This window comes from Hipposideros armiger, unplaced genomic scaffold (assembly GCF_001890085.2).
Source record: "Hipposideros armiger isolate ML-2016 unplaced genomic scaffold, ASM189008v1 scaffold_91, whole genome shotgun sequence".
Taxonomy (NCBI): Eukaryota; Metazoa; Chordata; class Mammalia; order Chiroptera; family Hipposideridae; genus Hipposideros; species Hipposideros armiger.
The window spans coordinates 1172246-1195556 of NW_017731441.1; the positions used below are offsets into that span (position 1 = coordinate 1172246).

A 23311-nucleotide genomic window follows, 5' to 3' on the forward strand; every position below is an offset into this window, starting at 1 on the left:
CTCAGGCCAGAGCCCTGAGAGTCGCTCTGGCATCTCACCCACACAGCGAATCCACCACCAGGTCCTAGTGATTCTGCCTCTTGAATCTTGAATCCGTGCAGTTCTCTTCATGTCACTGCTTTTGCCCTGATCAAAGCCATCACAGTATGTCATGCTTAGTCTGCTAGAATAGCCAACCAGTTTCTATTCTTTCTGTCTCTAGTAATTGTCTACACCGCCTATGTCCTTTTTACATGTAAATTAGATTGTATAACTTCTCTCTTTAGAACCCTTTAATGGCTTCCTATTGCCCTTGGGATAAAATCCAAACCCCATTCCTTAGACCACATGATCCCCTTCACCTTCCTTCCTGTAACTCCGCTTCTCACTCATCACCCTCCAATGACTGCCTTTCTTCCTACCTCAGGGCCTTTTGGACAAGCTTATCCTCTCTCAGGAACATTCCCTCCCACCCTCTCTTGACTGGCTGTCTTTTATTCTTTAGGTCTTAATTTAGTGTCACATTCTCAGAAAGCACTTTCCTGACGCCTTCTCCCCAATTTTAATGATTTTTTTTTTTAACTTTCTCTGAGCTCCCTGTTCTGACAGCACTGGCCATGATTTGAGATTCTTGTTGGTCTGTTTACTAAGGTGTGTCTGATGTATACCTCCACATCTAAACTGTAAGGTCCATGTGGTTCTGTCATTGTTTCCAACTGTATACACAGTTGCCAGCACACTGCTGGGCACAGCATAAGCTCTGGAGAAATGTTTGATGCACGAATGGATGGATGAATTGGTGTATGCAAGATTATATTAAATGTGTAATGAGACCAAATTACATGGGACAATAGCCATTGTCACCTTTCCATAAAGATTTATAGTTACCTAGGAGCTTTCTGACACTCAAATTCTGGTGTCATTTTGCCAAGCAGACAGCAAAAGTTTTTTCAATTAGTGGTTTCCTTTTTTCCTGCCTCCTTAATCTCTTCATTCTCTCCTCCTCTCAGGTACCATGAGGTAAGTATGGCAGCATGTATTTTAATTTGTTGGAGGAGTTTTATTGGGTCTTTAGAGCTATGAGCACTACAGGGTATAGCAGCGAGAACAGAACCTGTCAAGGAGACAGATTCCATACCCTGGCCATGTGAAGTCCCCTTCTCACCACAAGATGGCACTCCTCTCAAATGTGACATGGAGAGTTTTGTTGGCTTTTTGAGTGTGCTTCTTACGCCTTTGCCCTGGATATCCCTGCTTGGAATTATCAGAGTCCTGCAGATGAAGGGAGGACTTTTGAAGTACTCTGATCCTAGTTAAAGAAATGAGGGACGGGAAGGGGGACGTGATCATGCTGAATCCAGATCCGTCACAAGTTATCTACATTAATTACATGAACTCCATGTGTGCATGTGTGTATGTGTGTGCACCCAAAAGAGTGAAAGAGGAAAGAGAGTGTTGGGGGGAGGGGGGGGGGAGAGATGTACATGTATGCACCTGTTCCAAGAGAAAGAAGAGAATAGGGAACCAAATTAGTTGTAATACCCTTTATTATTTCGTTTTGTTTTGCTTTTTGTCCCTTAGGGAAGCAGATGTTAGAATCAAGGTCTTTAGCACATAAATAAAATACGTGATCAAAAAAATCAAAGCCTTTTCTTGGACCCAATGTTTCTCAAAACAAAGATTTGTACCTCTATACTTTAATAGAAAATCTAAATGAATGGGCTCTCACATCTCTTTTCACCGCTGAAACCTATGGTCCCAGAACGGTCTCCACTTATTCCTGAAGAGGGGTTTTGGAATGGAATTGGAGCGTGTGGGTCATTTTTACTCCCTATTGGGAGAGTTAGCGGAAAACCTTCCAACACGGGGTTCGGCAAGATGTGGGGTCCCCTGTGCTATGCTAACATGCCGGTCCCTGTGGGTTTTCTCCTTAGGTTTCCTTTTCGGCCTTAAAGGAAGAGACGGAGAGCCGGGCTTTCCGGGGTCTTCTGGTTTCCCTGGGGCTCGTGGACAGAAAGGATGGAAAGGTATGGAATGTCTGGGGACGATGGAGAGGGGTGGGGGTGACTCAGCCCTTCTGATCCACCCCACCCTATTCTGTTGTTCTGAAATGAACACGATCCTCCATTTCCCCACTGGCCCCCTTTCTTCCATAGAAATTCCACTGAAATCAAGGTGGGTGATGTCTGCTACGTTTTCTGAGCACCCAGCACTCAATATGCTCACTCTTCTCTGTTCTCTGTCTGCCGCATTCATCACTGAATATTCAGGGAGTGCAGACGACAAAAAAGATGGGCAGTGATCTTTCAGGCTGAAGTCAGAGCCAAGTGCTCAGCCCCAAGGCAGTGGAACGCGTATTTGCAAAGGCCCCATCCTCTGCAGGGTGCTCTTGGAGGAATGGCCTGGTCTGATCCTAAGAATGACTCCCTGAGTTAGGGATTAATTAATGGGCAAGGAGGTCAAGGCTCAGAGGAGTCATGTGACCTGCCTAGTGTCTCGCTCCTATTTGGTGGCAGAAGCGCAGTTGGAACGAGCTGTCTTTGCTTTCTCCTTTCCCGCTGCACCTCGGGAACACCGCCCCTAGCTCAATGCGCTATCCAGGGAAGGGTTGGCCCAGGTGGCCCCTTCTCTGTGAGGCTGTCAAGGACCATGGTGAAGCTTGCGCAGCTGTCCCATCCCTGGGCTTGGGTAGCATGTTCTGGCTTTAACCACACCTGGACCATATGGTGCATGTGGGATGTGTGGGTGTGACAGTTCCCCATTGTGGCGGGGCTGACCGCAGGAATCAGACATCTGTGGATGAGCTGTACAACTCAGCCCCACTGAGCCATCTGTGTCCTGGGGAGCCAGCCCTACCTCTGGCTCCAGGCTGCCTAGATTCAGTGATGACAAGACAGAAGAGAGGTGGCGTATTTCGTCTCTGCCCACCTATGACCTTGGCCTCCAAGCCCACATCTCTTGCCAGGCTGCCTTTCCCCATTGCGCCCCTTCACCCAGACCCTAGAACACTGTCATCTTTCATTGCCTCTGAGGCCCCATCGTGGTTTCCTACAGCTCCTGTCACTGAGTCCTCAACTCCAAGCACACTTCTATAAATGGTCCCATGTTTAAGCATCTTCAGTAAACATCACAGTAGAATTCTGCATCCTGAGGACACCATGACTGCACACTTGTGTAACTCATTCTCCTCATCTAAGACATGGAGATGACAGCCCCCACTGCATACAGGAGTGTGACGACCAGAGTTGATGATGGCCATCGAGTGCGGTGTTGCCTTCCCACCCCCCCCACCCGGTCCCCCCACTGGCTTATGCGCTTGTCCCTGCAAAGCCAAGAAGAGTGTTTAACACACATTTTGCGAATAAATAACAAGTCCCTCCTTTCTCACGTTGCAGGTGATGATGGGGACTGTAAATGCGCAGGTGATCAGTTAACTGGGGTTCTTCCGGGGCTGCCAGGACCCAAAGGCTTTCCAGGCATCAACGGAGAGCCAGGAAAGAAAGGGAGCCAAGGAGACCCTGGCCCGCATGGCATCCCTGGGTTCCCAGGGTTCAAGGTGAGAGACCAGTTCTATCACAAAGATGATAAGACATTGGATACCTATCCTTGTTCTTCCATTCCTGGTTTTTATTTATTGAATTAACACAGTGTAAGACCAGCAACACTCATGCACCCAACACTCCATTCAAAAAGGCCACATATTCCAAGAGGAACTTGAAAACTTTTACTGGTGGGAGTGTGAAATGGTGCAGCCACTGTGGAAGACAGTTTGACAATTCCCCCGGAAAAGTCCGCTCCTAGATATAGATCCAAGAGTTTGAAAACACATGTCCACACAAAAACTTGTATACAAATATTCATAGCAGTGTTAATAATAGCGAAAAAGTGGAAACAACCCAAATGTCTATCAACTGATGAATAGATAAGGTGATGATACATGCGCTGTAGTATGGCCGAACCTCAAAAACATTATATTTAGTAAAATAAAACAGACATAAAAGAATACATATTATATGATTCTATACATATGAAGTGTCCAGAACAAGCAAATCTAGAAACAGGAAGTAGATTGGCAGTTGCCAGGGACTGGGGGCAGGGAGGAATGGGAGTGACTATTTAATGGGAACGGGGTTTCATTTTGGGGTGATGACAATGTTCTGAAATTGGATAACAGTGATGGTTGCACAATCTTGTGAAAATGCTAAAAACCACTACACTGTATGGTTTTAAATGATGAATTTTATGGTATATGAATTATACCTCCCAAAAAAAACTTCTAGCATTTTGAATGTAAAGCATCTTATTTATTACATCTTATTTATCACCTTTTCAAATTTAATGTAAACTGGTTTAGCGTTTTATGAAGGCTCCCTTAACCCAATAAAACTGAGACCTCCAAGGCAATCATGAATTTACTTGACATGAGTGTATGAAATTCCCTGTCTGTGACTCCCATGTACATCAGCTAAGTGGACTTTATTTCACACTTTATGAACAGATCACCTGGAGTAGATCTTTTTACCGTGGCAGGTTTTAACTAACCAATTTCAAAGCAAATTTCAGATGAAAGCAAAATTATACTTTTATTTTTTTCCTTAAAAAGAGAACTGCAGGAGATTTATAAAGTGAAAAGTTCATCGTTTTACATATTTAGCAATAGAGGAAACTTGCTCAGGACACTTGGCCAGGGACAATTAGAACGATGCAGCTCCACAACATGGCTCCAGAGAATTACAGCCATTCAGAGCTGCTGATTCAGAAGGTCATGACTGCTGTTTTGCAGGTGAAAATGAGATCCAAAACACCTCTCTGCTCCAGGCCCTGTTCTCAGAAAACAAATAGTTTTATCCAATTAAAGTTAGTAGGTGCTACGTTTTATCCTAGTTTAAAAATGGCTGTCTTGTGGGCCAGCCGAGTGGCTCAGTTGGTTAAGAGCTTGCTCAAGAGTTTGAGCTCTGAGCAACAGCAGTTCAATTCCCGGCCCGAGCTGAGCAGCCGCTGAGCTTCCAACAGGTGGCAGGATGGCTCCACTTAAAAAAAAAAAAGTATAAAAATGGCTGTCTAAGCAAATCAGGGCTGTCTAAGCATGGGAAAGGGTATGTCGTGATAATTGCAAACATAATGGCAAAACTAGCAGACTCGTCAGTTGTTTACAAAATGATTGACTGTTTCCTAGAAGCCACATGGATCACATTTTGTGCACCTGGAATGTCTAAAATGTTCTCAGTGCCCATGCTTTCCCCTCCTATATTGCATGCACCCCACAGCACTTGTGCTCAAACACCTCTGGTGTTGTGTTTGCTATCTTGTATTTAATTATATGTTTCTGTGTCTGCCAACCCCACTGCAGTAGGAATGACTAAGGCAGTTTTTTGTTTTTAAATATTTGTACTGATAGAGGCTGGCAGAGTGTTGGAATTATGAGAATCGGTCAGTAAATGAATTCATCCATCCATCCATTTGCCCAACCAACACCTACTTAGTGAGCAGCATCAGGGTGTGAGACACTGTCTGGATCCTGAAAGAATGTCGCCCCTTTCTGCGAAGAACTAAATTAATAAACCAAGTATCTGTGGACTTTTTTTTAAGAAAACTGAATTCAATCACTTGTAACATTCCATTTAATTAAACCAACACTAAAAGCTCCCACAGTCTTGCAAATAACACCACCCAAAATCTGCCCAGAACTAGCTAATCACACATATGAAAATGCAGCCTGAGCCATTAAGTTGCTCATTTCTGCTCATTGGAAAACCTAAAATGTGAGCGTCCCTGCCATAAGCTTGTCTCAAGAGTATGTTTCCTCCCAACCTGAATTTCCATTTGGAAGACAAGCTGTCAATTAAATATTGTTTGTTCTCAATATTAATGATGACAGATTTCCATCCTTAGTACTTGGAGGCTTATTATCTGCTCAGATTGTAAGTAATTGTACTTAAGAGTGAGCCACCCTGTGTTTTAGATCATTGCTTCTCAACAACTCACAAGTATATGAATCCCCGGGACTTTGTTGAAATACAGATTCTGGTTCAGTTGCTTCAGGTGGAGTCAGAGGTTTTACGTTTCTAACAAGCTCCCAGGAGAGGCTTCTGCTGCTGGTCCGTGGATTAAACTTTGACTAGCAAGTTTCTGGTTTCCACTGTCCAGCCACGTGTGACTACTTCCATTAAGTTGTCATTATTTAAAATTTTAAATTCAGTTCCTCAGTCCCAGGGGCCACATTTAAATGTTCAGTGGCCATTAGAGATGGGAGGCCACTGTGTTGGACAGCCAGGTATGAAGCACCTCTAGCTTGGCAGGAAGTTCTTATGGACAGTGCTGGGCTTGATGATGGGTAATGGCCCTCAAGTTGCATGGATGGAAAATCACCTTAACAGCATGAAGGAGGAATAAATTTTGTGTTTGTTTCTACAGGGATCCCCTGGTGACTTTGGACTTCCTGGACCCAAAGGAATAAAGGGAGATTCTAGGACAATTACCACCAAAGGTCAGTCTTCTGTGACCAACCAATTCTTGGACCATTTGTCCTTCTATGGCAGCACTGTGTGAGTAGAGTCATGCTCCAAATTCTTTCCCAGGTGAGAGGGGACAACCAGGTGTCCCAGGTGTGCCTGGTCTGAAAGGTGACGATGGCATCCATGGACGTGATGGGCTCGATGGATTCCCAGGCCTTCCAGGCCCTCCTGTGAGTAGCCACGAGTGTGGGACTGGCTCAGCCCTTATCCTAATCAGTCACATTCTTAAACACCTCAGAAGCAAATGGCGCTGGCACTGCCCTAAAGCCACCCCCATGCAACCCCTTCTATTTTAATGAGCAGAAATCATATTTTTAGGTAACAATAATTTGGTAGCCAACCCCAAAGTGAACATTTAAAAGTCAAAGAAATAACAAGTATTCTTCCTGGTGAAACACGGAATGAAATACATCCCACCCCAAATCAAGTGTTCGGAAATAGGTAGTGGAATGCTCTCTTTCTAGGATAAATTGTAAAAAATACAACTTGTTTGGGCAGCAAACACACCAGTATTGAAAGGGAAGATGATTAATAATATGCAGAGTCCCAGCCTCCTTTCTTGGGGGGAAGGCTGGAGTGAGAGACGCAGAAAGGCGGAGATGAACCCCTGAGATGAGATCCACTTCTGCTCATCCTCCTTCCCTACCTGACCTCAGCCCTGCCATCATGCCTTCCCCATGGACATTTCTGGAATTTTCTCCTGATTCTGCGATGTGATTTCTCTCCTCTTCATGTTCTAGGCTCTATTTTCGTCCCCTTAGCTCCTTGAATAGTTTCCTGAGGCTGCCCTAAGAAAGCCACAAATCAAGCACCTTAAATGACAGAAGCATCTTGGGGGGACGCAATTCAACCCACAACTCCCTTCCTTCTCCTCAGAGCTTCACACCTAAATTCTCTTTGCCACCTTATTTGCCTCATTCGAAAACCGAGGCTTTCTCCTTCTGTAACGTGGGTCATTTCTATTATAACACTACTTTTTAGTGCAGTTTTCTTGGGCTCTTTGAAAACACCTGGATTATTAGTAACCTAGTACTGCTTTTTTAGTTCTAACTTTGAAAATCGTTTTCAAGAGGAACTGGTGTACCACAGTTGCACTACCACGCAGTCACCTTGAACAGTGGCTGTCTGAGATGAAAGCGTGGAGACCACTCGTTTGGCTGATAAGGAAATGATGAGAGGTGACATGGTGACATGAGTTGTCAGCACTGAGTCTGGGTCCTGGTCTGTGATCACAGAATTTCAGGTGTGTCAGTAGCTTTGGGGAAGGTCAGGAAGTGAGGCTTTGCCTGGATAGGATGCTTCCAAAAGCACAGATAATTCTATGATCAGGTATCATAATAACTCTTATCTGTAAGTAAGAGGGGGAAAACAGTGAGGCCAGAGATACAATTGGTGAAGAGGACAGTGGATCATATTGGTTGTTTGAACAATGTTCCTGTTTTTGCCTGTTCAAATATGATTATGAAGTGGACTTTGTGTGTGTGTGTGGTGTTGTGTTGTGTGTGTGTGTGCATGCGTATGATCTCTCTGTGTGTGACATGCACATGTGTATATGAGTGTGTCTTGATTCATCACAGTGACCTTGTCTGATGTGGTTTGTAAACTTATTGAGGTTCAGTAGCACACTTGGCATGGCTATGAGGGCGGGCAGCCTCGGCAACACATAGGACTGGCCTACAGCCCTCAAGCCAGCTCCCAGCGGGCAGGGACTGCTTTTCTCTCTCTGTTACTAAGAGCCAGCACTCAAATCCACCACTTCTGAGTCCCACATGGTGGCGTTTGTCAGTATGCATGCTTTTTCCTTGCTTACAGGAATTTCCGAGCTAGAACGGGAACATCTGCCTTGAGAAACCTCAGGGAGCACTCACTCTCCAAAACGCTCCCCAGTGGCTGTCATCAGTGTCCACTAAGTTTGGTGTGCCTGTCATTTGATTTCTGCAGCATTCTGGGAAATGTAGAGTCCTGTCCTTATCATTAAGCCTGTCTTAAAGAAGCCAAAATACAGGAGGCTGTGTGGTTGAATCAGGACCATACAAATCCAGGGAGAGCTTGACCCTTGATCACCCCACTAGTCCTCATGCCTTTGGACATGAAGGAGAGAGGTAACCTCAGTGGACAGCGGTGTTTCATTTCCTAGAAGCTGCTGCCTCCTTGCCATTGGAATATCCTGGTCTCATTCACAGCTTGAGCGGATGGGCTGGGACTTAATTGCATGGCTGGTGTACCATACCAACATGTTTAGACATTGTGGGCACAAAGTCAGGCCGTGGTGTGTCTGTGACTCCGCAGACATCATTCCTTCTAAGTCGCCAGCTCTCACGGCCCCCTCCTTTTATCGCTCCATTGCCCACCCCAGTTTTCCACACCTGTTCAGTAGTTTCATTAATAGGACCTGGCATTGCTGTGTACCTACCTCCCAGCTTCCTGCTTTTCTGATCCTATCATCTCTCTGTATTTCTCATGAGCACATGCTCTTTATTTCTTGTCCAAATTAAAGACTTCCTTTTCTTTAGCAACACATTAGCCTTTGTGAATAGTAGCTATGTCACAAATGCTAAATCATAACAATAAAAATGATGTGTTCCTACTCCCATTTATGCAAGCCTTTGCCTAACTGTTCTCATACAGAATTCTTCCTGTGAATAAAGGTCTGAATCGATGCACAGGTGCTAGTGGCTTGGAAAAGAGAAAAATTAATACTTACATAGATCTATATGCCTCTCAGAACTACCTTCTGTTGTGTTGCTGATGGTTGGTATAAAATCTATCCTTTATTTCTGTGGCTTCATTAGATCATGACTGTAGGTTCTTATTAATCTCTGCTGTCTTTCTGCTCTGTATCCATAGCATGGAACTAAGGAAAATGAGCGACTGGAACTGGGAATATGACTATCTTTGAGGTTTACATATCTCTTAAGAGATAAACTGAATTTTCTCATAGGGTGACGGCATCAAAGGGCCTCCAGGGGACGCAGGTTACCAAGGACCACCTGGCACTAAAGGCATTCCAGGAGAAAGGGGCCCCCCAGGATTGGGTCTGCCAGGCCCCAAAGGCGAGCGTGGTTTCCCCGGAGATGCTGGAATACCTGGATCACCAGGCTTCCCCGGTCCTCCTGGCCCCCCAGGCATTCCAGGACAAATAGGTAGGAGGGATCTTCCCTTTCATCTTTCAAAGTCATGGGACACTGTTAGTGTTTAAACACCCACCCACTATTATTTTTTGGGAATTTTGTATAAATTCTCCAGTGGTGTCACATAAGAATGCTGTATTGCACCATCAGTTTTCAGCACATACAAATGACACCCAACCACAGTGCTTCTAAACTCACCACCAGCTTCTTCTCAGTAGCTGAAATATGGGTCCCCTCCCTCTAGAGCTGAAGTCATGGAGGCTCTGCACAAAAGCTCAGAAATGGGCCTTTGGAGTTTCTGCCCATCCCCCAGCCTTCCGACCACCACCGCCACCATCACCACCATCACCACCACACACACACACACCCATAGATAAGTCAATCACTTTCAGTTGTTCCAAAATTGCCTCATACTGTCATCATGTCTTGCTCCCAGATTGTGATACAGGTGTGAAAAGGCCCATTGGAGGTGATGGACAGGACGTCATCCAGCCAGGTACTGTCATGAAGATCAGGTGGCTGTAGACTCTTTAAAACTTTTGGTATAAAACATGTAATTCATCAACAACCACTGTGAGCTCCTGCTGCGAGCATGGAGCTGCAATAAGAAATACAAACATGTGCAAAACTGGGAGCTGACATCCTATCTGATTCAGCTTAGAATCAAAGGAAAGGCAAGTATAAAAACACTTAGGTGTTAGGGCCAGCTGAGTGGCTCAGTTGGTTAAGAGCTCGCTCAAAAGTTTGAGCTCTGAGCAACAGTGGTTCGAGTCTGGCCCGAGCTGAGCTGCCACTGAGCTGCCAACAGGTGGCAGGATGGCTCAGCTAAAAAAAAAAAAAAAAAAAAACACATGGTGTTACCAAGTCTTCCTATCAATAGAAAGCATCAATTTACAACGTGGGCAAGAACTCAACAGATAAATATTGTCACACCTAACATATATGCAGATATTAATCTCTCTGCCTATGGGTATATAAAAGAAAACTGAATTGTTTGCTCATTGTAGAGGGTGAAGGCCAGTCCAGGTAGATGCTGGAAGAGAAGAATTTGGCCTAGTGATAAATGAATGCTAGAAGGAACAAGGGCTAAGAGATGAAAAGAGGATCTGGAGATGACCCTGAACCGAGGTTTAGTGGTGGGAAAGAGAGGGAGACTCTCTGGAGGTTGACCTGGCCGGCATTGGAGAGCAAAGTCTCCAACCAGGGGAGACTTAGAAACCCCAGTGGGAAGCCAGGGAGAGAGTAGAGTTCAAGCTACCAAGGGAATGCCAACCTCGGTCAGGATTTTGAAGAGAGAAGCACAGAGGACGAGTTTTGCACAGAGTTTAAGGTGCTAGTAAAACATTTGGATAGGAGTTGAAAGTTTGGATGTAATTCTCAAGATAAAGGTTGGGGTTGGAGAAGTAACATCAGAATCTGTGGGTCCCCCACATGAGGTGTAGGCATGGACCCGCACTCAGGGCAAGCTGGTGGACCAGGAAGGGCAAACCCTTAAACTTTCAGAGAGCTGGCCAATCACACAGAGGTGGGAAGGCACCTTTGTGTGAGGCTCTGTGGGTTGGAGGCCAGCCTCCCCACCCACCACCCCGCAAAGACGTCCAGGTTCCTTTATTTTTATGGACTGGGCTAGCACCTCCTGGATCCCTAGTGTGGCAGAGAAGGCCAAAGCCTCTTCAGACTTTGGCCATTAGATCAGGCCGAAACAGGAGCCCAGCAAATCCCAGGCACATAGATGAAGGACATCTCAAATAACTGATGTGCCTACAGGGGTCTATTTCAAACAAAGGCCAGACAGCAAAATACCCCTGCTTAATGTCACTGCCCTGGCCACACCACCCGGAAGTAGTTGCCACCCAGGTTTATTTTGCATGGTTCAAAGAAGCTAATTGCTATGGTTAATTCTGAAAGTATTCAAAGTCACAAAGGAGAAGTCAGAGAATTCCTTCTGAAATCACAAACTGTCTTCATCCACTGGTGGACATATCCAGACCAAAAAAGACATTCACACTGACTCACTGGGGAGGGTCCAGATTAGCTCAGTTGTGCTGAGGTGTTTCCCTGAATGAAGGGATGGACCCTTGCCAGCGCAGTGCCTGTTTTTATTTGACCAGACTTACTTTATTTGCATTTTACACTAATATTCTAATTCCATTACACAAGGAAATCAAACTTTTCATTTACTTCAAAGTCAAAATTAATGAACTCATTAAATTACTGCGATCATAAAATGATAGCCAGTTTTCATGGCCGGTGCTCTTGACCTTGGCAATATCCCAAAGCCATGAAACTCGGCATTAAAGATTGCTTCAGCTCATCATTTTTTCCTTTCTTCCCAGGTTGTGTTGGAGGGCCCAAGGGACTGCCAGGCCAGCCAGGAACCCCAGGCCCCAGAGGTAATGTGCTCCGGTAAACTGGAGAGCGCTTCCAGCCTTCCTCTTTGCATCTTCTTCATTTTTCTTTTGCCTCTTTGTACATCTTTCCTCTGCCCACTGTGTTCCCCTCCATCCCTGGATGACGCCATGTTCTGCCATCTTGGCACTCTACTACAAACTGGTAGCTTCTATAGGAAGCAGAATTTTACTCATCAATATAGAAGATGTGTGCAGTAATTGACACCTAGTGAACCCCAGGCTAAAGGAAAAGATTCCTGCTACACAGGACTCAGCCTCCACCATGACACGAATGTTGGTGGGCATCCGACGAGTGGCAGAGATTGAAGTGCCTCTTCCAGACTGGAAAGGAAGCTTATCTCTGTGTATTTTTCTTTTATCCCCTTGTGTCTGGGGATATATGGGAAGCACCTATGGGAGAGGATTGTTTCTTTGGGGTTTTGACTGAGAAGAAAACAGAAATGAACAGGGCTAGGAATTTGTCTATAATCTGAAGGAACTGGGCTTTTGTCTGCTGGCACAAACCAATCACCCCAACTAAAGAACCCACATGAAATAAGTAAGGGTTCTCCGTAACGGGACCCAGTGGGTGGCTTTCCGTGCACCCACTCGTGGCAGGGCGTTTCAGAGATAACAGATGGGCCTGGGCGACCACAGCTGCTTGGTAATGCCCAGATGTCTGTGTCTGTCAACCTAGGACAGGCGAGTTCTTAGACTGCAGCAATTAATAAGAGTTCAACCTTCTAAATTCTCTTTTCCTCTGTGGAAAGCACCCAGAGCACCCACTGAGGAAGTCGCTCAGATAATTCAGTGTTGAGAGCATGAGGCATGCGTCCAAAAGCCTGCCGGAACTGGAGTCCAGTTCTTCCACTAATCAGCAGTGGGGCCTGGGGTCTCTCATTGCTGCTGGAACTTAGCCTGCTCGCCTGGATAAACGAAATAAAACAGGTGTTCCAGACCCTTCCTGCTTTGCAAACGATGCCCTCAGCACTGCCCATGATAAGCTGTGGGTGAGGTCCCATGTAAACTGTAAAGTGCTAAGCCAGTGGGACAGTTTTCAACAGCAGCTAAGTAGAAGCAGGATCCAAAATGTACATGAATTGGGTGTGAGGGGAAAGGAGTTTGAACATGTTTTGACAACACAAAGCTTAATAAGATCGTAGGTTAATGAGCTCATGAGATCCTAATGAGATCACAGAGTCAACATTTCTGATATAGACGAATACCTAGTCCAGAATGTGAATGTGGACTGGCCAAAAATGATCTTCAGGGCTTCCAGCACATATGAGTCTCGTGAGAGTGACACAGCCTGTGATTCTGAAGTAGCAATAGAGTTCAGAGGCGACAGACAGTATTTCATGCCCTCTTCTCAATTTCAGTTACATTTTCTCTTAGGCCCGACTGGGGTTTCTGTTCAGAAACTGACTTATGAGTTGAACTCATCTAACACATCTTCACTTCAGAACAGCTTGAAAAATGGATCTGTCTTTTGTTTTATCTCAGTGTTGAACTTTATATTCATGTAGGACTTCATCAGTGCAGAGCCCTTTTCTTCTGTTTATCAATTACATTCATAATTACAGTTTCACTAGTATATTGGAATTCTAGACAAATATATTTCTATACGTCTGAGTTTGACCAAACCCGTTTTAGCATCAGAGTAATAATCTTAGAGAAGTCCAGTCTTGTGTAAGAGAGTATCCTTTGGCACTGACTAATACTGACTGTTCCCTCCTCATCTCCCCCAGTCAAGTACAAGGTTCTGTTTAAAATTATTTAATTACACTGGGGAGATAATGGTCTAAGAGGGTCATGCTATCAATGGGAAATTTGGGATAATCTATGCATTTATTTGGACTGTGAGTAGGGGTGAAGCTTGGGTTCCCACACCTTGTGTTTCCCCACGGCCAGCCTTGCTATGAGACCCTCAGGGAATGGGGTCCCACAGTGCAAGCTGGTTGGGCGCCCAGCACAGCCCTCCTCCTTATCCCCAGCCCAAGGGAAGTGCTTACGAGAGACACTCTCAACCTCTTTCTGCCCCCATATAGAAAAATATTGAAAACTCCAGGGTGCTGGATTGGCCCCTTCTACATGATGGCAGGGCAGCAGCCCAACCTAATGGCCTGCTGGGACATTTCTAAAGGGACAGTAGCCCAGAGAGGCTGGAATCCTTACTGTACTAATACACCTCTCCACCCAGTGCTTTGCCTGCCCACGCCCCTGCCCGCCTACCTCGCAGGCTACAGAGAGGAAGCTGCTGTTCTAATACTTACAGAGAATTACGATGATCCCTGAAGCACCTGGCTGCCAGCAACAGGTGTGCTGGCTTTGGTTTCTGAGAGCCTGAGGTGAAGGGAATCTTTGAGTCTGAAACCAGGCAGGCACAGAGACACCAGGAAAAAAATGCCTCAGGTTTGCTTCCTGTATGAAAAGGTTCAGATCCGAGCTACCCAGTAGATCAGGAGTTATTGCATTTAGCTGGTCTAAAGTTTTACTTTCTTTTTAGTCTGAGTCATTCATTACAAGTAATACAAGTCAACATTTTTCAAGTCTGGATAGATTGGCTGTGGGTGAAAGCTACAGGAAACTTTCCAGGGAGTTCTTGTTTAAAATGCTTAAGGTATTATAAATGTTTGCAGAATGCAATGGGGAAGGTTTAATGAATTGTGATAAGGTGTAGACTGATACAGCAGGAGATTCCGGCAGCCTTCTAGCACCTTGCTACTCAGCATGTGGTCCTCAGAGAAATACTGATATAATCACCCTCCCAACATCAGGGTTTTTTCCAAAGCTCCAGGAGGGTCGAGAGTGAGTGGAAATGGGTGTCAGAGGGGCCACAGGCCAGAGGCTGAGAACCCCTCAACCACTCAGGAAGTGGACCCCCACAGCCGCGGAGCAGGCCTGCCCTCGCTGCCCGTGTGATGACTGGCAGTTCCTCTCAGCTCCCCAGGGAGCAGGGCAGGGGCCCTGCAGGTGTAGGCCTTTCCTGATCTTTCTTGTGCTCCTGCAGTCAAGGCTTCAGTGAATCAGGGGGCGGTGTCGGCCTTCTGGCGCTCTGGTTCCTCCTCTTCATATACTGACAGCCCCTCTGAGACTCTCTCAGGCTCTTCCTGGGAATCGGGATAAAGGATCTACTAAGCTCAAGCAAGTCTGTGGAGCTTTCAATCTTGCATCTCCTGGTGCTGACCCTGGACGTGCTGGAGACAAGAGACCAACTGGAGAATTTTTCCCAAGAATCCCTGTGTCTAGGAACATGTGTTTTGTGTCAGTTTGCAAACTTGCTTCATGCAAGAACCTGTCAGACAGATAAAGTCTCTGTGGTCAAAGCAGACCAGAGGCCCACACATGTGACACACACCCACTCCGGAGATGTAATCTGAGGCCTGCTCACTGCAAAGGGCTCAGATGTCTGGGTCTGGGTGTCTGAGGCTCCAGGCCATTGTCCTGCCATGGCTGGTTAGTTTCATTTCCTGAACAGGGCTCCCTTGGCTGAGAGCCCCTAGCATGCTTCCTGTCTGACCCTTCTCTCTCACTTCTGCCATCCGGATACACACTTTCTGAGGAGGGAAGAGCGGGTCGGTACCACACAACATCCTCTTCCCGAGAAAAACCTGGGAACACGGATAAAAAAGCATGTAAGTTCAGCTTTATGACATTGGTGAGGGACTGCAGGCTTCTGATTGTAAGAACATTTGTGGAGTTCACCCACTGTATAAGCACTGCTCAGATATTTGATAAGAGTATCTCATTTAGTCCTTACAATACCCCGTGAAGTGGGTATTATCATTTCCCCATTTTGCAGATGAAGACACTGAGGTCCAGATTGATTCAGAAACTTGCCCAAGGCCACAGAGAGAGAAGAGGTAGAGCCAAGATTTCATACCCAGCATTCTAAGCCCTTACTTAGTACACTGCGGAACCTTAATATTGAGCATTATCCTTGTAGCTTGAGTCCTTAAGCATGATTTTTAAACACAAGAAATCATTCTATAAGCCCAGGGGTGCTGTTTTAGTTCACTCATTATAACCTTCAGCTCCAGTATTTTTCTTTGTTTGTTTGTTTATGGCATCTATGTCTTTGTAGAATTTCTCGTGTTCATGTTTATTTTCCCGATTTCATTTATTGTCTGTCTGTGTTCTCTTGCATTACCTGAGCTTATTTAGGACAATTATTTTGAATTCTTTGTCAAGCATTTTTTAGATCTCCATTTCTCTAGGGTTGGTGACTGGAGCTTTATAAACTTTCTTTGGTGGTGTCATGGTTCCCCGTTCTTCATGATCCCTGTGTCCCTGTGTTGGTGTGTGCACATTTAAGGAAACGGTCACCTCTTCCAGTCTTTACAGACTTCAGCAGGAAAGACCTCCACCAGTCAGCCCAGCTTGGGATTCTGGGCGGGCAAGCTGGTGGCGTCCACTGGATGGTGGAACCTGTTGCCAGTATCTATGGGGTCTGCAATGGAGTATGTGCAGCCATCAGAGGTGCTGTTTTAGGGTTGAAATCCCCCAGCCTCATCATTCCCAGTTTCATAAGAGACCATATTAAGTCAGGTGTCCAACTCGATCACCTCCCATTCAGCTACTGCTGTTTCCTCCTGGGGCTCTGACATATGTCATGATTTCTTTGGGTTGTTTAGGTGCCAAAGGCCAAAGAGGGATGCCAGGATTATCAGGAGCTGATGGACCACCAGGACTCAAGGGTCTCCCAGGAGATCCAGGTCGTGAAGGGTTCCCAGGACCCCCAGGTAAGTCAGGGTCAGATCCCCACTCAGCCCCTTAGAGTAGGACGTGACTGTGAGTGCCTGGTCGGGGTGCCTCTGCTCAGTTGTCTTTTACATTTAGAAACTGTGTCAACAAATTCTTGATAACTTTTGGTGTTCTTGGGAGATTAAAATTCTTGGATTTCTTATCACGAATGTTATACTGGAGTTTTGTGGAAGATAATACAGATATTGCAGGAAAAAAAGACAGATTTCCCTCTGGTTGATATTAAACATTCTAAGGGCAACATGGTATGATCCTCCTCTGTGATGATCATTAAAGGCATAGACAGCCCTCTTGTCATCCATTCCCAATCTGCTGCTCACTCACCAAACACCACACAAAGACCATCTATGCTTTTGCTTTTCAGAGCTTTACCTGCTCACTCTAAAGTTTGCAGCTTGTCTGAGCAAACAGTTCGAACCATTCCATCTACAGTTGACACAACAAAGAATTATGGAAGCCAGCTAGTTGCTAAAAGAGCTAAAGCCTTTTACCTAAATATGGAGGGAAATGAATGTGTTTCTGGTAGTGAATTGTGGTAAGAAGTAGGGAGTACCTGCTTGGGTGTCAGCATACTCTATGATATGATCCAGTGTCCCCAAACACAGGTGTCCCTCTGTAGTTATGGCTCAAATGGCAGGAGTGAGCATGACTGTGTTACTTGGTGTGCAGAGGCCCACACATTTTAGAATTGTGTTATTCAAACAGAACTGCAGAAACCACTAAGGCCACCCAATGCCAAACACCCTCCCTCAGGATTCTGGTCAGGTGTTCTTCTAACATCTACTGAAACCACTCTTGTCATCCAGCACCTGTGAAACATTGAAACTCTCATTGCTAGAAATTTCTTCCTCAGTTGGAATGAAATCTGCCTCCCAGTAAGTTCTTCATTGGCTGCTTCTTAAGCCACTGGTTCTACTTCATAACCACCCCTCACACACATCGGGAGAGAGTAGCCATATCTCCCCATAGACATCTCAAGAATGGGCAGAACTGAGCCCAGGAATGCAGACTTTCTTTTTGTGACATAATTTTCATGCGTTCCGAATTCTGACCCTCCTTCTATGACTACTCTCCGGCGTGTCAGCATTCCTTTCAAACTGGGCTCCAGGATCTGAATAAATGTTCCGCGTGTCTGGAATATCACACAGAACAGTGGGACTATTGTGTCCTTAGATTTAGACCCTTAGCAAATACAAAAGGTGCCCAAAAAATGTATATACATGTTAAGAAAGGAAAATACTATTAAAATTGTAATACTCAATGTATACCGATAACAAAAGATGAATACCAGTTACGTTTGACTTCTGCAATTACCATCAGCATCCAGACACTTCTGCTTACAGAGAATTACTGCTTGAGCAACGTTGACCAAAATTTCCACTTGGATACATTTTCTTAGCACCCCTGGTATTTTCAGCAAAGAGTAATTGAATTTTACCTCTCCCATGTCCTACACTCAGACAAGTGATTTAATACTAAATGCAGAACTTTGCATCGTCCCTGATAGATTTTCTTCCTGGATTCAGTGCTCTGTCCCATCGACATTGTTACAAACCTTTAGCCTGTTGCCTTTCATACTATGCACCTTGCCATGATTTGCTCAAGTAGGAAGCATGCTCCCTGTGTCTTTTGTCAAGACGTTGGTAACAGCCCTGCATTGGAGAGAAGCACAGGAACGTTTTTATGCCGCCACACCAGAGGATCAGATGGTATCATTTTGTTGCCCTGTGGGAGCACCTAAATGGTTAGAAGTCATAGCACCCTCATTTGGTTGATACCACATATACTAAAGTTAAGGGTAAATTTTTTTGAAAGAAGGAAAATAACTCATTAATACCCTCTTGCCTTGAATATGAAGGGTACCTAGTAATCATAATTATCAATCTGAGACAAGTGGACGTGAACTCTCCTGTTGTGGAAAATGAGTGGAAAGTGGCCGTTATTAGGGGATTCGAGAAGCTGACAACAGGTGTAGAAAGCCTGTTCCTTACTGAAATGTAAGCCCTTAAGTGAACAGGGACATTGGATAGACCAGAGGGAAGGTGTAAAGGAGGAATTGATCTATTCAATTTTTGAAATACATGTCATTTTTTATGATAATGAAATGTAACATACTTCCATCACAGTGCACAGAACAAAATAAAATGCCCAACTTCAAAGACTAACAACCGTGCGAATCTATTCTAGAAATAAGACCCACATATGCGCACTTACCTACAAATTTAAGTACGCAGTTTTTAACGTTTCCATGAGAGCCATATCTCTTCTTTATTACAGCATTAAAATTCTGAAATAGGGTCCAGCTAACTAATTCTCAGATTACATCCAGATCCTGTTCTCTGTTCCAAACACAGGCAAACCAATCAACCCCTCTTCCAGCTCCAGCTATTGAAAGCTTTCCTGCCCTAGGGAAGGCCTGGGGCCCTGGGCAAGGGGTCTCTTTTGTCAGTTATGCCATACAGAAAGGACAGACAGATTTCCGGCACACCACAGCTGAGGCAGTACTGACCTCAGAAAGCTTCTTTTCCAAACAAAACACATGACTGCCTGTTCCCTCAGTTCAGTCTGAGGTCACACGAGGGGTGAAGGTACTGAAAGTAGAAGTGGTGAGGACACCATCTGAGCCTGTGGTAAGGAAAGGCACAACTGCCCAGCACATGACAGCCACCCTCCCTCCATCCAAATATGGGCAATTGAAAGTCACCATGACAAAGGGCTATCAATTCCCCTTCAGAGCATTTCCAAACTTACTGATCACCAGGGATTTATTGCCATGGAGGGAATTTGCAAACCCTTGCTGTCTCCAGCCTCTTTCTGATACCTCTCTTAGAATGTCACAGTGCTGACCTGCAGTTTTGGAGATGACCCATGTTTCCTTTTAGGGTTCGTGGGACCCCGAGGATCCAAAGGAGCTGTGGGCCTGCCTGGCCCAGATGGGTTCCCAGGTTCCAGTGGCCCACCAGGGCCAGTCGGGCTTCCAGGGGACAGGGGCCTTCCTGGTGAAGTCCTGGGAGCCCAGCCGGGTCCCCGGGGAGATGCTGGATTGCCTGGACACCCCGGGCTGAAAGGTCTTCCAGGAGACAGAGGCCCACCTGGATTCAGGGGTAAGTCACCGTGTCAGGAGGGGAGCACCATGGCTCCCAGAGGTGGGTCCAACATCCCTCCTGGGGCATTTTGTAAGAAGCGATAGGATTGTATAGTAGGAGTCTTGCTTTTTTCTTTTCCCCACTTAGTTCCAATGTTCCTTTAGAATGTTTTTAGGACAATACTCATCTTCTGTAGCCAGAAAAGAATGGCCATTTGAGACCTTTTATAAGTACAGACAAGCTGATACACTCTGTTCCCAAGTTGGGTGGGAATCAACATGGGGGCACTTCCTGGTGCCTTCGGCAGAATGTGTGCAGTATGTGTGAAGGAACTTGGCCATGCTCAGTGAGAGGTAGACGAAGAACATAGAAGTGGTCTGAAATGCAAGTTCATGTGTAAAATTAATTGGTTTAAAAATTCATTAATGTTGTTCACAATATCATCTATATATGTCTAGCAAAGTAGAAAGAGCGCCCATGGTTTAATGAATGAACAAGGTATCAGATGGCTTTACGTATCAATTTATGCAAAATTGGCACTGAGAACCCTAAACACTTCACTTAACCCTCCATCAGGCACAACTGATCTCACAGATTCATTGCATGCAAAAATGCCGCTGTGAAATACGTCTTTACTAAGTCACAAACACAACTGGCGATAGGTTACAGTAGAGAGGGAAGACACGGAAGTGATGAGTCACAATACTTAAGTTAACTGTTAGATATTTGAAAATTTGTGTGCAATGAATCTGTGAGATCAGTTGCACCCAACAGAGGCTTAAATAAAAGATTGTGTCACTACAGAGCAGACGTTCACTTTCAGTACACCAGGTGCTAGAGACCACCAGACCATCAAAATCTGCTATTTGATGTTCCCAATCAAATATGAAGATGCAGGATGCACCGTGACTTTATATATCAACCATTTGTCTGTTGACAGCATTGTCAGAAGGTGGCTTCCTATGTGGTGCCGGAAGCAGATGTCCTCTCCCTTGACTGCCATCAGACTTGTAGGGCATCTTTTACACGAAGTCACTAGGGGGAGAAAGCCTGATTCTCGATGGGCAGGTGTACTCACCAAGTTCAGGAGACAGAATTGGTTTGCAGATGAGCGTGTCAGTTCCCAACAGGTCTAGGAAGTGGGACACAGGGCACATCAGTTTTCATGATGATACTGATCAGTGCCTCCACTATCAACTGACCGGGAGAACCCCCAGAGTAGATGCCAGTGTTCACCGAGAGGCCCACTGGGGCAAGGCCCAAAGAATGGAAGAGCCTGAGACGACTGAAGTGCATGCATGCACACACTCACACTCATTCATGCATGTGCACACACATGCTCACATGTGTTCACACACGCTCGTACACCCACACATTCAAACACATGTTCATATACACAGGCTCATATGCACATACCCACACACATGCTCATACACCCACACACATGCTTGTACACACTCCCACACACATTCATACATGCATGCACACATGCCCATGTCTACTCATGTACACACAACCACACACTCACATACATGCACACAGAGACCCACACATGTGTGCCCACCCACTCACACACTTACACATGCTCCCATGATCTCTCTTACACATGCTGAGATGTACACACCCACACTCTTACTCACAAACACACCCGCACACTCACACTCACCTTCTCACACTCACACTCTTGCGTGTGTGCTCACACACATCTACACACACCACTGTGTCCAAGGCCAGCCGGGTACATGGGCCATTGGGTAAAATCACCAAGCAGTGGGGACCGGATGCCAGGATGTCTGGGGTCTGCCCTTGCCAACTTCACTACCTCCTGGTCAGTTATGGAGCATGTGTGACTTGGCGGCTCTCTGTAGAGACTGAGGAACTGGCGACATTGTAACAGCAGTGCCCCAAGCTCTTTAACAGAAGGGTACTTCCGGTAGATTTTTTAAAACAAAATTACTTCCCATAGATTTCAAAATGTTTGAACATAGCAACAACAAAAATGGCAGCAGGTTTAAGAGTCTGTGCAGGTTTTCCATGTTTGATGTCACCTTAATGACCCGCTTGTTTAGGCAGAATATTTTGTTTGATCAAAGTTCTAACTTCTGAAGCATCAAAGTTTTGAGAAACTGTTTTCCATTCAGTCCACCCACGTGACAGGAGCGGCAGGCAGACACCACGTCTGGCTTGCTTAGCCATGTGGGGCAGTTACTAAGGCGCCTGATGCAGCCGTGTTTCTGAGCAGAACTTCTGAATAAAGTCATCACCCAAGTTCATGGATCAGAGGCTGTTTAGCTGAGGGAAGCTGATTTTTTTGTAGTTGTTTCTTTCTTTAAGTAGATATTCTATAAATACAAATTGACTTAAAGCACTGAGCTCCAAATCACCCATCACAGCAGACAATTGAAAGAGCAAAATGTCCCGTGCCTGAATATTTTAAGGCAGCCACTTAAGTAGCAGAGGTCACTTCATGCCATTTACTCGTGGCCTGACCTGTCCACTTCTATGAGGGAGGCACCCAGAAACTCGAGCTCAGACCGCCCTTGACCCTGTCGGCCCCGGCTCCTGTGACCGGCTTGCTCAGCGCTCTCAGTTCATCCAGCCTTAAGGGCACTTGCCTGTCCTTGTGGAGCGTTGTGGCAGGAGCCTGACTTCCTGGTAAAGCTTCACCACCTACAGCACCACCTGTCTACTCTTGTGAGACCATTAGCAGCCACTAGCAATCACACTTTCCCTGGAACTGTTACTCTAAAGATAGAACCCAAAACATAAGTGTCCTCAATTCCCACAGTAAAACTGGAGTACATGAGAATATACGCGTCCTGCTCATTTCAGACCTTCCTCCTCAGCGTGGTTGACAAAATCGGATAACTGGAAGACAAACTTGAGAGTCGGATTCTGGGTTGGTCCAAGACTGACTTGGTCCCTTTCATTAATGCCTCACCCCCACCTCAATGTCCCCCCAACTCTTGTGTGCCTCCTTCTCTCAGGTGAGCCCTACACACTTGATAGAATGGTCGTGAGATAAATGAGTGAGGTCCCCTGAAAGTCTTTGGAGAAATATGCAAATGGAAGATGTTGGCCCTTCTACTGGTATTAGTTGGATAAATATAAAAAACTTGAAATTCCAAGGAGAAAGGAGAAAAAGCCTAAATATAAGGAGGTCCGGAGAGTTAGTGTTAAAAAAAAAAAAAACTAGGAGAAAATTATGCTCATAGTTATCGGACCACTGGGTAAGGCAGTATATTCTAAACATAAAATCGAGGAAAGAAAGCACCAAAACTTTGCATAAAATTTACACACAAATCTTAATATTCTACGTGTCAAAAACAAAATGAAAATTGGGGCAGTAGAGTAAACTTTATAATAGATATGAAGAAAAATTAGTTAATATATATGAAGAATGCTAAAATCTAAAAGAAAAATATTAAATCTTCACAGGAAAATGT

The 23311-nt window shown here is 45.3% G+C and overlaps 1 protein-coding gene across 1 annotated transcript in view; it reads left to right on the plus strand.

Moving 5' to 3' along the window:
- COL4A2 (collagen type IV alpha 2 chain) overlaps positions 1-23311 on the plus strand; it is a 188063-nt gene that overhangs the window by 138557 nt on the left and 26195 nt on the right. Inside the window, exons 21-29 of the mRNA XM_019644780.1 lie at positions 1914-2006; positions 3375-3535; positions 6394-6466; positions 6558-6664; positions 9436-9637; positions 10062-10121; positions 11962-12018; positions 16650-16757; positions 19662-19883. Of these exons, the coding sequence (XP_019500325.1) occupies positions 1914-2006; positions 3375-3535; positions 6394-6466; positions 6558-6664; positions 9436-9637; positions 10062-10121; positions 11962-12018; positions 16650-16757; positions 19662-19883 (1083 nt within the window). The remainder of the gene's footprint in view (positions 1-1913; positions 2007-3374; positions 3536-6393; positions 6467-6557; positions 6665-9435; positions 9638-10061; positions 10122-11961; positions 12019-16649; positions 16758-19661; positions 19884-23311) is intronic.